The sequence below is a fragment of the Python bivittatus genome, unplaced genomic scaffold, assembly GCF_059951505.1.
Source record: "Python bivittatus isolate LINGU-HERP-01145 unplaced genomic scaffold, Pbiv_v1 ctg000060_np1212, whole genome shotgun sequence".
In the NCBI taxonomy this organism is placed as follows: Eukaryota; Metazoa; Chordata; class Lepidosauria; order Squamata; family Pythonidae; genus Python; species Python bivittatus.
The window spans coordinates 10,614,606-10,629,665 of record NW_028277044.1 but is presented as its reverse complement, the minus strand read 5'-3'; the positions used below and the strand labels follow the sequence as shown (position 1 = coordinate 10,629,665).

Here is a 15,060-nt window from a genome sequence, read left to right as displayed (position 1 = left end):
TACTGGAAAATGTCAGGGTATCTGCCCATGAACTGAAGCTCCAGAGAAAGTGGGTCATGCTGCAAGACCACAATTCAAAACATACAAGTTGTACTACCAAAGAATGTTTAAAGTAGAAGAAAGTTAATGTTTTGGAATGCCTAAGTTAGAGCCCTGACCTTAATCCTACAGAACTGTTTAAGAAGGACCTGAAGCAGGCAGTTCATGTGAGGAAGCCCCCCAACATCTCTGAGTTGAAGCTGTTCTGTAAGGAGGAATGGGCTAAAATTCCTCCAAGCCAGTGTACAGGATTGATCAACAGTTATTGGAAACGTTTCATTGCAGTTATTGCTGCCCAAGGGGGGGGGGGCACCAGTTACCAAAAGCAAAGACTCACATACTTTTGCCACACACCAATATGTAGCTTTGGAACATTTTCCTCAATAAATAAATGAACAAGTATAATGTTTTTGACTCATTTGTTTAATTGGGTTCTCTTTATCTAGTTTTAGGACTTGTGGGGAGAAAATATGTTTTAGGTCATATTGATTGATTGATTGATTAAATTTGTATAGCCACCCAGAAATATTTAAAATTCAAAAGGATTCACAAACTTTTAAACATCTCTGTATGTCTTAATTGTAAAGCATTTGATTGAAGTATAACGCATCGCACATTATTATCAGTAAGCATAATTTAGAAAAGAGGGGATGTGCTGCTTACCTGATTTATTATTAAAAATCTTTTTCAAATGACATTGCTCACATTTTATACATACTAAAGACTAAAAAAATCTGCAACACTAATAGATAATCACATTTAATTTTTATTTATTTTTCTTTGCAAAACAAGCAATCTCAGATGCTTCTGGGAACTCATTAGAAATAAATGGAGCAAACACACTACAGGAATCCAAATACAAATCTATTTTTAAGGGAATCTTGAGCTTTTGCAGCAGAACTGTTTGAACATCCATCCTATTAATTGTAGAAACTACTTAAGATATTCAGTGTCAGCAATCAGGGCCAAGAGTGGAGGATAACTATAGTAGTTCTACTTTCAAAATTCTTGAAAACCATTTAAGGATGTCAGTAGGAGGTAAATTAAAGCCATATGCATTAAGAAGCTAATAATTTGAAAAATGTACAGGAGCAATGAACCTTGGAGTTTGTCAAGCATTGAAATAACTATTAGAAACAACACTGTGTAGTTCTAAATAACAAAATAAAAGTAAAATGAAGTCTATCTAAAGATGAATCATCATGACTTCAGTTATCCAGGTTACAGCACTAGTATGTAAGTCTCAATAAAATTGCAAGCTCATTAATTACAATAATTTTTTTTTTTGTGAGGAGAAAGAATTTCATTTCATCTAAGAAGTTATAATTGAATAATTTTGGACACAGAATTAAAAGCAAACCTTGTGTGTGCAACACAATAAAATAATCCAGAATATTTCCTTCATTTTATATTTTTTGTTCTACTATCAGTTCTCTGCATGTTTAATGCAGTAGAAAGCACTCCTTTATCTGAATGGCTTGTTTTCAAGTAATTGTGTAAAGGAATTCACTATTGTTTGTCATGCTTTCATATCATCCATTTAACATTCTTGGTTTTTATTCATATGCTTTACTTTTTCATTGGTACATTTTCTTCTAGCCCAAGCTGTACAATCCAAATGGTGCTGTGTAGCATCACAGCAGCATCTAAGCAAGATTCTTCAAATCCTCAGATAGGACAAATGCAGTTCCTGCTAGGCCAGGGCTTCTGCCTGTGCCTCTGATTTAGATGTAGCAGATACAACCATTCAGTTCACATAAACAGTCTGACTGCCAGGTCAAATACCAGAAGTTGGAACGGCACAAACACATTCAAAACAAGGAATGATACCTAGGGGATATTTAAAATTTGTCAATACACTGGATGACCTTCCATCCAGAAGGAGTTGACAAGCACCGAGTAATGGCAGGATAGTTACAGCTCTAGTATGACATGTCTTTCTTGAGAACCCTCAATTGCTAGAAGCAAATCTGTTTTGCATCTGAACCAGTGCACCTGACTACCCATGTACCTTGAACCTTGAATGCCTTACAGACTTCCTGGATGTAGTTTGATCCGCTGACTTTGCCACTTGAATCTGACTTTAATTGTCTTGTTTTTGCCTAATTAAAATATAAATTGATTTCTGGATTGACAAATGGTCAATCTGTGTATCTCTCTGCCTATGAATAACTCCTTTTAAATTAGCTCTTATACTCTACAGTTATGTTTTTGCATCTTACAACCCTATTGTTGATCCAGGATTGGAGGGAAATAAACTCACTGGGTCACATTGATCAAAGAAAAATCCAGAGCTCCTACTTTATTTTATATAAGGTTAATTTTAATATATATTTCTATTTCTGCTCTTAAAATCAAAGCATACTAAGGCCTGTAAAACTATTGCTTAATAAAACTGACACCTATGTAGAAATGAATTTAGAATATATGGACTTGGAAACAGGTGCTGTGTGAATGATGTCTAGTAAATCTAAATCTGGACTATTCAGATTATTTGAGGTGTGTATTTGATTAAATACTCTTTCATGTGGGAAAGTGAAAAGTTAGAAACCAAACCAAGTTGAAATTAACTATTGCCATGCAAAATAGGTAATGTTACCATTCTGTGATAGTTTTTCTAAGGAAACTAGATTAGGAGATATGGATCATGTTGAATATATACCTAGTGCAAATACATTTCTAGATATCTATTTGTAATAAAATCATATGAATTATCAATAAATATATAGAGTTTTCAGCAGATGCCATGACTTTGCTGCCTCAGTGCATCATCATCTGTAGTGTCAATCTTCTTCTAGGCCCTCTCCCACCTGTTCATCACCTGTATCCCATACTAAAAGCTGAACTAAGTTTGAAAGATTTCATGGACAAAAATTTGCAGCAGGGGTTTAATCTTCCCTTCCCTTCCCCTCTCATGTGAGTGTACTTCCCTTTTTTGTAAAAAAATAAAATAAATGCTGCATATGATTTATGATTTTACGCTCGTTAATCCCTTAACCATTAATGATTACAATATTCTTCCGTTGATTTCAGGGCTTTTTGATATAATACAAAAAGCACAGACTTGTGCCTAGTAAAGTTGGACCTCAGGGGCTTATAATTTGGATTCCATGACAGAGGGGTAGGAGTTCTTAACAGTGTTGCACCCCTCTATGGAAAGTTTGAACTAATGGCAATGTCCTCTGGTTGTATTTCAGAGATATAGAAGTCATATTTTCTATGATTTTCTGGATAATGGTATTATAATTTATCTACCTGACATATTCAGTTATTCTGGAGACTCTACTCTGAAGGAATCACGATCACATTTGCACAGTCCTTCAATGCCTCTGTGACTACAATCTTTACATCAGCTTAGAGAAATGTGCTTTCATCTTGCCTCCTTTGGACTACTTGGGATACCTTATCTCAGAGAGGATACAGCTGCACCCAGACAAGCAGAATCTATTTTGGCTTAGGAGCCCCCCTGCATTACCAGGATGCGCAATTTTGCTGACTTTTGCCATAAGTTTATTCTTGACTTTACCGCTCTTTTCACCCTTCTCACTAATTTCCCCAAGAAAAATGTTCCAGTAAAGTTCAGCCAGCCTTTGACCTACTCAAACAGGCATTCACTTCCCAGTCCATTCTCTGTCTTCCTGATTCCTGTCATTCCTTCACAATATAGGCGCCTGTTGTTTCTGATATGTGCTTGGGAACAATTTTATTAGAATACACTCCAAAGTTTCCAGGTAGTCGCTGTCTTTGTGCCTCATTCCTGCTAGCTCTCTTCTGCCAAACATAAACAGTTTTTAAAAAGAGATATTTTCTCTTTCTACCAAGTGATGCCAGTTATTCAGGTCTTGTATCACCTGTTAGAGCAAGTTGATCAGGTATGCACTTTTTTTTCACATTTTGATTTTCAGATTTGTTGTTGTTGTGGTTATTAATAGTATTCCAGGTACACAGAATAAGCAGGCAGATATCTTGTTGTACAAGCTAGGATTATGATTATGACCATCCCTGGCCTTCACTTTCATCCTGAGAACTTTGAGGGCCCCTTGAACACTTCCCTTAGCCCAGAGTACTCCTTGAACAATAGAGAAGAACCCTTCACACCTTAACTTTTTTCCATGCTCAGCAAACTTGAAACAGTTACATGCAGGCTAAAACAGATGATCTGCTCCCTTTCTCTCTCTTTTGGTAGGACCATGAAGAGCTGTGTCACAATGGCCAGCTATATATACTCCTTTCCTTAAAGGAAATGATTTTGCAGCCGCCCATGACAGCCAACTGCCTGCAGTTTTGGAATTTTTAAAACCATTCACCTCCTACTCTGACTTTTAGTGGCTGTATGGTTGTACAAAATCACCAGTAAAAGCATTTACTCTAATGGGAATGTTAATCAAATACTCAGTTAAGAAACCCATTTTTAAATTGTAAAATGTTGTAAAGGCAAGATCTGTTCACAGAAAATTTTGACTTGTTTTCTCAAAAGGGGGATATTGGATAAAACCTGTCCTAAAATATTTGCTGAGAAAAGTGTTGCCCAATTGATTTATAAATTTGAGTTTTGGTGTAAAGTGCAATACAGTGTCTCTGGATGTTTTCCATAATAAATAAATAAAGACATATAGTATCTCCAGGTACATCCTCAGCTTGCTGAGAGCAGACCATCTTAGGTAAATCAAATCAAAAGTGTTTAGACCCACTTTTTGGGGGAGTATAGCCACATGCCACAGGTATATGGCTTTCTGCTAAAAGCTCTCTGCACATGTGTACTTCAGGCCAGCTCATAATGTTTGTCCATGGCACATTTAGCATTACATGTGAACCAACCAAAATTGTAATGTGAATTTTGTTTTGATACTATTCTTGTAAGCAAGCAAAGCCAATCAGCACTACTCTTACAACAGATTGCCAGAGATGGGGGAAAGACTTTGCAAATATAGAGGGTTAGTTTGGCTGATTTGATTGGCTGGATTAAGCCTTGGGTCATCAGTTCCCTATCTATGTTGTAAATGTTGAGCTGTTTGAGTGTGAGTTTTCTCAAATTAAAAAATAAATTATCTTGGAGATAAGAAACTCTGGCTCTTCTAGCACAAAGTATTTGTTGAATGGACAAATAATTTCTTATGGAATAGAAAATGTTGCTATTCATTCAGCTAAAGGATAATTGGAACTTGTCTCAATTGCCTCTGTTTCTTTGTTTCTTGATACATTAGTGCTCAATAAGTCATTCATGCCCTTGTCACTTCGTGACGTGACTATTGCATTATGCTCTACATTGGGCTGCCCTTGAAAACCGCTCAGAAGCTTCAACTGGTCCAGAATGCAGAGACGCAGGCAGTGGTTGGTTTGCCTCAGTTTGCCCAGTGACCCCCCAGCTTCTCAAGCTTCACTGGTTGTGAGCGGACTTTTGGATGTGATTCCAGGTGCTGGCTATCATCTATAAAGCCATACATGGCATAGAGCCAGGTTATTTGAAGGACTGCCTATCTCCCATGGTTTCTGCCTGGCCAGTATGAGCCAACAGAGTGGGAATGCTCTGAGTCCCTTTGATTAAACAATGTCACCTATCAGGACCTAGGAAGCACATCTTCTTTGTCATGGTGCCTGCTCTCTAGAACGAGATTCCCCCCGAGATCTGTATGGCTCCCATCTTGATGGTGTTCTGGAAGGCCATGAAGACTTGGTTGTTTCCCCAGGCTTTGTGTTAGGGTGGATGGACCCCCTTGAGGTTGTGTTTGTTTTGTTGATGGTGTTTGGCTGGACTGCCCATCTTGTTCATTATTTATTGTGCATGGTTGCTGCTTTTTAAAAAATCTTCTTTTGTCATATTGTGAGCCACCTAGAATTGGTCTGGAATTGGGCACCATCAAAATCAATGAGCAGTCAATTATAAAAGTAAGTGCTATGTCATAGGACTACTTCCATGCTACTGTTGTCAATAAAATTGCATGGGTTGAAGTCACCAAGAGTTGAACTTAATCTGTAGGAGACATCATAATTTTGTGATTGAACCAATTCCTAAAATTTCTTTGATGTTACTGAACTAGCAAGCTATTCCAAGAGACTCCAGTGTAGTGAATTTGATTGTGGCATTTTAATTTGATTGTAGCAGGCAACAAAAATTGTCCCTGGAATAGCCATGAGGTTGTTCTGTGTCATTTTTATGCAGCTAGGCTTCAGGTTTCATGTTATGCTATGTTTTTCTTTATTCTCACAAATGCTTTTATTTTGGTCTGGTCTAATCTTTAATGCTGTTTTTCATTTTACACAAGCAAAACTTGACAAAATGTTAGAAGAGTAGAAAAATTGAGTATTGTCATGGTTAATGTTTGCTGTTTTTCCCTTGGCTTTCCCCCCTTTCTTCTGTCTGTCATCTTTCATGTTCCCTCTATCTCTTTCTCCCTTTTTCTTTATGGAGAAAAAAGTTGAAGTCCTTAAGGCTCTGCTGCCTCTGCCTTCTCTTTGTATTGATCAGTAATACTAAAAAGAGATGAGTTAACATAAACCTGAGTAGACTCTGTAACCTTCCCCCCTTCCGCCTTTCTGGAAATGTAGATGGAATAACATTTGCAGTTGAAAAGGTTCATTCTCAGTTTCTAATGTTTAAGGATGCAAATGAAGCATTTTGTCTCTTCTGTGCCTGGAGGTGTTATGCAGGAAAACAGAAAGAGGTTTCTAGGACTAGTTCCACAGATTCCTTTTATTATGTAAAAATCTATGACTGATTTGATTGCCAGGAACTGAAGAAATCCTATATGGAAAACATCTAAAGAAAATTCTTTACATGTTTCCCTTTCCTTCTGTCTAAATCAGTAACCATCTTACTAGTTACAGGGAATATTTGTTTTCTTAAACCTGTCATACCAATGTACGTATATCATATTTAAAAATTGGGGGTGGGACAAGAGTAGTCCACAGGAATGCATGCAATTTTCTGTTTAATGATTTGTGCTCTCTAGGTTTCATGTTTTATTAAGCTTCTTGTTTGTGTGTTCTGTTTGGAAAAGTGTACAGTTGTATTAAAAGAAAAAGAAATTTGAATGCTCTGAGTTTTGGAATACAGGAACTCTTTTATATGGATCAGATTATTGGTTCTGTCTAGCCATAGTTTTCCCTTCTCCAAGATTTCAACTCCCTTATTCTCTTTTAGTTTTAGTTGAAGATGGCAAAGAGTGAATGTGGGATCCATGTTTAGTTTACAGTTATTTTATGCATTTATTTATTTATTCCTCTAGTTTGGAATACTTCCCTTCAATTACTTCAAACTAAGTAATATTTAAGAGAGCCAGTTTGGGATAGTGGTTAAGGCGTCAGGCTAGAAATGGGGAAACTTTGAGTTCTAGTCCCGCTTTAGGTGCGAAACCAGCTGGGTGACTTTTTCTCAGCCCTAGGAAGAAGCCAGTGACAAAGCACATGGTAACATACAGGAATCAACACTAGTTGAAGATGCAAAAAATAAAAATAAATGCTTATTTCAAATAGTGACATAAATCCAGCTTCCACTCATGTTTGAGCGATCTGTCTGTCTGTCTGTCTGTCTGTCTGTCTGTCTGTCTGTCTGTCTGTCTATCTATCTATCTATCTATCTATCTATCTATCTATCTATCTATCTATCAGTTTTGCTGTTTATGCACAGTGTTGAGTGGCTAGCAATTGCTCCTTTCCAGACCATTCATATCAGTATAATCAGGTAAATTCAGAATTGGTGGAGTGCATCATCCAGGAGAGTGCATTTACTTCACAGAATATATATTGTTCAATAGCATACTGTATAGTAGAATGGAGCATACTGGATGGCTTAGGGAGTGAACTTTCTCATTTTTTTTTTTTTTTTATCTGCGCTCAGTCGTTACCGACTCTGCAGTGACTGCTTGGATGAGTCCTTGCAGTTTTCAAGGCAATTGTTTCGGAAGTGGTTTGCCAGAGCCTCCTTCCTAGAGCAGAGCCCAGCTGGCGAATGCAGGAGGCGGGGTTTCCGTTGCTTCGCGCCCTTTTTTTGGGCGCGCGGGGTTTTTTTTGCGCTTACCGGCAACTGCTCCCGACTCCTTTTTTTTGCAAGGCGCCGCCAGCATTTTTCCTCCCACTGGAGTGAGAGTCCCCATTTATCTACTCACGTGAGTTTTCGAACTGTTGGGTTTACAGGAACTGGGGAGGAAACAGGAGCTCACCCTACTAACGCGAAGGCTGGACTCGAACCGCTGAAGCGTCGACCATTTCTGGCCGGCAACTTTCAGCGTCATTAAGCCGCTGCGCCACCGCGTCCCCAACTTTCTCATTAAGAATAGTATATTCGTTTTGGCTGAAAAAGCTTGGAGAAAAACATATGAATCTGTTTGCTATCAATTCTTGGCTTAAAGATGCGAACTGTCATGATTTGTATGCTTTATGTTTATTGTTTCACTTGAAGTTGAAGTTTTACAGAATTTGAATTTGTAGGATCGGATGCGATAATCAAGTGATGAGAAATGAAATATTCTGACCAAGTTTTACACATACATTTGTGAAATATCCTTAAGTCATTTCTTTGATATGCTTGCCTATTGTGTTGTGCCTGAAATAGGGCAGACTGATAAACAAGATTGTGTTAATGAGAGGTTAGTGTTTTATTATCTGATTAGTTAGCTAAATATTAAGCCCCACAGTGAACATGAAAGCCATGCGAGCAATTATGATTGCCGTTATCACATTTTACTTATCACATAGTTAGCTATAACTATAATGCTTTTAGCATTCAGCATTCTTTCAAGCACAAAATAACCCCCCCCCCCCAAAAAAACTCCTATGTACTGTATAATATGCCTGTGGATTGGGGAAAATAATTGAGTGTTGATATTGTAATAACCTCTAATATATTTGGATAGAATAGTATATTCTCTACAGTTCTACAAGACTCCAGATAATAAATTTCTAAGCTGTAATATACCATTAAAGACAAATAATTGCAGCTTTTCAAGCATTTCTTTAGGGCTTTAGTCTAAAATGGAGGATGTTCTTGATTAGTTTGAAGGATGGTATTTAGAAATATCTCCATTTATATATGCAGTTCTGAAAACTTGATAAAGTCCATTTTGCACGTCTTCAGCCCTTATAAAAGGAATTTAATTTCTCTTTATGTGAAGCTTAAAGAATGCAGAATGAACTATAAAATGAACTACAGAGTGAACAGAGTGAACTATATTACACAACATATCTTAGTATGCTCTTGTGTGGCATCTTAGGGTTATGAGTTAATTGCCTTTTTCTCACTCATGAGATCCTACAGCTATTCAGACAGGAATATTTTATGGCTTTCAGCTAGTTTTCCTTGGTCTGGCTTTGATTTATACAAAGAGTAATTATGGGATCTTTGACTTTTTCTTCCAGATAGGCTTAGCAAGCTCATATATGCTTTTAATGTACTGACTCAAATTAATGTTGCTTATAATATATGAGCTACTTTCCAAGAGGTCCATCGTAATACTGTTTCTGTTGAGAAACCACTCTTCCTTCTTTGTTTCTTCAGGCTTCGGAAGGCGTTGTTTTCATCGGACCAGATATGCACGCCATTCAAGCAATGGGGGACAAGATAGAAAGCAAACTGTTAGCCAAGAACGCAAAGGTCAATACAATACCAGGTTATGATGGGGTGATAAAGGTAAGAATTCTTTTTGAAATCAACTACTCATATGTTCTCATTTTTAATGTTAGAAAGTGCTTCCTGGATATCATTATAAACATAAGATATATCATTACAACAGTGGGATTTATATGATATAAATGTTTGCATATGACAAAGAGCTGTTGGGATGAATAACACACCTCAATTCATTCTATGTAAAAGGACATATAGTAAACTCAACGCAATATTTATCATTATGATCTTTCTCACATAATTCTGTATATGTGAACTCCTTGGTCTGTTGATTGGGTCAATATAGAAATTGTTTAAGATAAGGCTAAACAAGTAATTAAATAATAAATAAGTGAGCAAGGGAGAAGAAGCTTGTCTTCACAATGACAGTATTCTGAAGAGATAGGGATTTGTTCCCCCTGTAGAATGAAATGATTGCCATAGATAAATAGAAGAAAGGTAAAGTTGGGAAGAACCTTGCTGGATGTGTGGGCTAAACTTCTTCCCCGCCCATAAAAAAAATGAGACTGGGTAATGAAAAGGTGCTTCAGAGCATCTGCTTTAACGAGTCATTGACAATATGCGCTTTTGCTCTTCACATGTTCTGAAGCATCTTTTGGGAATCAAATTTGGGTTGTCAGCCCCCCAGGGTTTGGTTTAAGATGGGTAACCATATAAATGTTTTAAAAATAAAGTTAAGTAAAGTAAAATAATGTGAAGCATTGCAAGCCCTACTAAAAATGGTTAAGAATCAATTCTCTTATCTATGTAGTCTTGCCATGGCCTCTGTTACTTGATCACCTAAAATAAGATACGGTGGAGAAAGGCATGAAAATTGTGGGACCCATGGATCAAAAACTTCTGCTGGGCTTTAAATGTTAAATGTACTACAGGTAGTCCTCAGTTAACGACTATTCATTCAGCGACTGTTTGAAGTTACGATGGCCCTGAACGAGGAGACTTACGGACATTCCTCAAAGTTGCGGCTGTCGCAGCATCCCCGTGGTCATGTGATTGCGATTTGTGTGCTCAGCAACTGACTTGCAATTATGATGGTTGCAGTGCCCTGTGGTCACGCAATTGCCATTTGTGACTTTTACTGTCAGCGTCTGACAAGCAAAGTCAATGGGGAAGCTGGCAGGAGGTCATAAATGGCGATTACGTGATGTCATGCCTAACAAGCATGCAGGATTCACGTAACAACCGCAACTGGAACTTCCGGAACTGCCATTGTAAGTTGGTGTGGTCATGTGACTTTGCGCTTTATGACGGCATCATTTAGTGACCGAGTTCCCAGTCTTACTTACCATCATTAACCAAGGACTACCTGTATCTTGCTCACTGTAACATTGTTCCAGATTTCCTAAGGATATTCTAATATCCTGACCATTAGTACTGAAGAGCTGAATTTTGATAAAAAAGAACACACCTTTTAAGGCAGTCTTTACTACTGCCCCCCCCCCAAAAACATTAATCAAAATACTGCTGAAACATGAGATGTTTAATTAGGTCAAAGGGGTATCACAGCACTGCAGATTTCACCATAAGTTGTGTAAATGCAGAGACCTGGTTTGTTTGAAAACAGGAGTCATACTTTTGGTGTGGAATGGATTCTGGGTCAAACTGACTGGATGGTGTGGCTAGAGAAATACAGATGGAGTGTTTTCTGTTCTTGAGCCAGTCAATGGCTTTCACTTTAATTTGCCTTGTGTATGAGCATAAAAAGAAAGCTTTGCAGTAATCTTAAGGGGGCAAGTGACAAACTATGTATCGTGATGCAAACTCTGCATCTTACATACTTGCGTCTGACGAGCTAGCTGTGGATGCCTATGCTGGAAATGTTGCTTAGATCTCCTGGGGAAAAAAGTGTGATTCCAACACAGGGGTGTCTGCAAGTTATGGTCAAAAAAGTCCAGACAGCAGCTGTGATGGTGTTATTGAAACTCTTTCTGTTTTACTCGGGTTGGGTGTTCTTCAGTTCTTCACCATCACAGCTTCTGTCTTGACCATTTTGACCATATCCTGCAGACACCTCTGTTCAAATGTAATTTGCCTTAAGCACTTAAAATAAGTGGCTTTGGATAAGCAATGTATACTTAAATGTAATACGGATTTAATTTTTGTTTTATGGGGAGAGAGCACAGTTAGCTTTAAGCAATGTAATATTTATTCTTTTCAGTACCTTTGGCCTTCAGTCCAAAAAAACTCACACGACCGCCATTGCTAGACATTAAAATGGTCCAGATCCATAACTATAGGACACATATTTGCATAAAATTTGCCATGGCTATTTTATATAGAGGTGCAAACTGAGGCCAATTTCAACTAGGAATTAAATTTTGCAATATTTTTTGGCCGTGGTATTCAGATTAGGACATCTATTGGAATAATAGTGTCCTACTTTCCAAGGCTGTTGTGCAGAGTTAAAAAATATATGAAGCGTGAAATTCGAAAGGTGCTGTATACATGCTAAATATTAAGCTGTGTTATATACATGCATCTATATAACTTGAAGATGACTTGAACCGTTTATGCATCTGAAATAAGGGTTTGGTTACGGAAGCCTTGAGCAAGTATAAATATTAATGGATCTTAAGAAACTGTAGGACTCTTGGCTTGTTTTTACTTCCATGTAGGCTTCTGCAGGATCCTCCAGCATCTACTTGTCACTCTTCCACCTCCTTTTTTCTAGAATGGATGATTGTTTTCCACCTTCTACAGTCTATATCAGTGTTGTCCAAACTTGGCCACTTTGAGATGAGTGGACTTCAACTCCCAGAATTCCCCAGCCAGCATGGCTGGCTGGGGAATTCTGGGAGTTGAAGTCCACTCATCTCAAAGTGGCCAAGTTTGGACAACACTGGTCTATATGTATGTGTGCTGATGCTGATTTTTCCTTCAGAATCCCGACATTTCTAATCCTGCTTTTCTCTGAGAATGCATGCAATATTTTACCCTTAAACTGAACAAAATGTGCAAGCACAGGTGCATATCTCTAGGTGTGCCTCTACTGAGGTAGTCATGCTAATCAGGCCTTTCATTTATTAAAGTTTTCAAAAGAAGAGAGTAATTTTGGGCATTGGGTCTTAAAACAAAGTGTTTCCCCTCTTTCAGGAGACCCGTAGAAGCTGATTGGATGTGTCCATGCAGCATGCATTGATACTTGGGTGTCACAGTAGCAGGGAAGGAGATCAGCTGATAGACACCTCTGGAAGGACCCCCTCCTGTATGCAAATTAGACCTGGAAAAATGTTAATTTTTCTTAGCTGCTGCCTTTTGGCAAAGGAGAGTGATATTCTCCAGAGGGAGTAACAAAGCAGAGGGTTAGTTGTTCTCTCTCTGCTACATTTTCCCTACAAAACCCCTCTCCCCCAAATGGGAAGCTATTTGCACCAACATTAAATTTGAAACCTTATTGTAACTCAGGCCTGGGTATGGAGATAGTCTAGGGTTGCAGCATGTGTAGAAGATGTAGCTAACCTTTTCCTCCATATCAGCATAACATAGAAACCCAGGCCTTGCATGGCCATGAAGCTGGGGGGAAAAAACCTTTTCCATTTCTAATGGACACCTTTGCTCTGAGAAATAGATTTGGTTTCCAACACCGTGTGTCTGTGCTTAACTTTGGACTTCTGTTTCTTGAGATTCTTACTGGATTAGTTTGAGCTGGTTCTATAGACTGAGAGGACATAGAAATAGGAACGTAACATCCCAATGATTGGGAATATTTAAACTAGTCCTGAGTACCAGGAGAAAACATGGAGAGAAGAAGCTGGGAAAATAGTAAAACAAGACTTTCTTAACTTTCTCTTTCTTTTGTCTCTTTTGCGGAAGTAGAATTTTTAAATAGAAATGAGTAATGCATCTATCTGCTCTTGACTGGAGAAAGATAGCATGTATTATTTTAATGTTTTTTCACAAAAGTGGGCTGATAGGATGATGAAATAGCTTTTATTTTTGAAGGCTGCGAATGTAATAAAAGGAGTAATAAAAAAGAGTAATTTTGTTACAATAGTGCTGCTTTGAAATGTAAATTGGAATAACTAGTTGACTGCTTTCCTATGAGCTTGAAGTGTGAACCAGTTACTCTGGTTTGCAGGTAGCTGAATGGCGGGAGGAGGGTCTAGGTGGCTTTCACTTTAAAATTCTGTTAGTAAAGCTATGCATGAATTTTGTAGGAGAAAAGAAATATGGAAGTTTCCTCCTTGGCTCTACAGTAATCAGGCTCTTCATCAGTCCTCACTCTTCCTGCATTTTATTCAAGAGGCTCTAATTGTCTGTATTTGGCAGGTTTAACACTTCCTGACAGAGAGGCTATTAAGGGGAAGTATTCTCACATAACTGTCACAGACAGGAACAAAGAACCTTCAGACTCAATGTGTGGAAATTACTAACATTCTTAAATGACCCTTTTCATGCATTTTTAAAAATCCCTCTAAGCTAGAGCTTGTTGCCTGCAGAGGTTTCAGGGAAAGCAACAAGGTGTAACAGTAAACCTTGATTTTATTCTTTCTTGTTTTTTTTTTATTTTGGATTTCTCTTTGGTTTAAAAACAGTTTTTGTTTGGGAAATCTCATTAACAGATGTGCCTGTTTGAATTAAACACACACGCACACTTAAAACTGATGTTGCTTTCAGGGCTGCTTTGAACTTAACAAGCACTGATTTGTAGAGAAGACTAGTTAATGAAAGGAAATTAAATTTTCTGACAACTTCCTGTATCAGCTTCCTTATTCTTTATCAGGCTCTTAGTAGGTACTAAAAAGATTTTGTTTTAATGCTTGGTTAACAAGAATCCTCCAAGACACCCCCCTCCTTTGAGGCAAGGAGAATTCTTGTTGGATTAAAAAAAAACCCTGAATGTTTTAAAATATCAGTTTTCATTTTAATGTTCAAAAGTCAGTCCCTACAGATTCAGCCATATAGATTAGTTGGAGGGTTCTGAGTATACCATATACTTAAACTAGCAATAGGAGGACTTTGGGTTTGAATTATCTTTAAAAAACAAAATTGAAACCTAACAAAGAATTGTGAGCTTACCAGTTTGCTTTGAGTTTTAGAATGGAATGAAACTCAGCCTTTCCAAACACAAATCTACTCACACTTACCCCAATTTTTTTTTTTCATTTTAGCAGGTGAAATAGTTTTGGTTGCTATTTTTGAATAGTTGGGTGCCAGAAATCTGTGCTGATTTAGTGTTAATTACCAGGAGGTCTTCTAATAGATTGTGATCTGCTTCCTAATGTAATTTCTTTTTTTCATGTATATTATGGCATTGTGCAAATAGTACAAAATATAGACATTTCAGTCTTTTAACTTGTTACTCAATGGATGATGAAAATACATTGTTTGTATTGTTAACTTACAGATTAATTTACACATTGTTTTGGGAGGGTCAATTTTCTTCAAATAAAAGTTCA

At 37.6% G+C, this 15,060-nt stretch overlaps 1 protein-coding gene across 3 annotated transcripts in view; it reads left to right on the top strand.

Moving 5' to 3' along the window:
* PCCA (propionyl-CoA carboxylase subunit alpha) overlaps positions 1–15,060 on the top strand; it is a 279,110-nt gene that overhangs the window by 74,452 nt on the left and 189,598 nt on the right. For all 3 annotated transcript variants that reach the window (XM_088136492.1, XM_088136491.1, XM_088136493.1), the window contains one exon: positions 9,533–9,664. In XM_088136492.1, the coding sequence (XP_087992618.1) occupies positions 9,533–9,664 (132 nt within the window). The remainder of the gene's footprint in view (positions 1–9,532; positions 9,665–15,060) is intronic.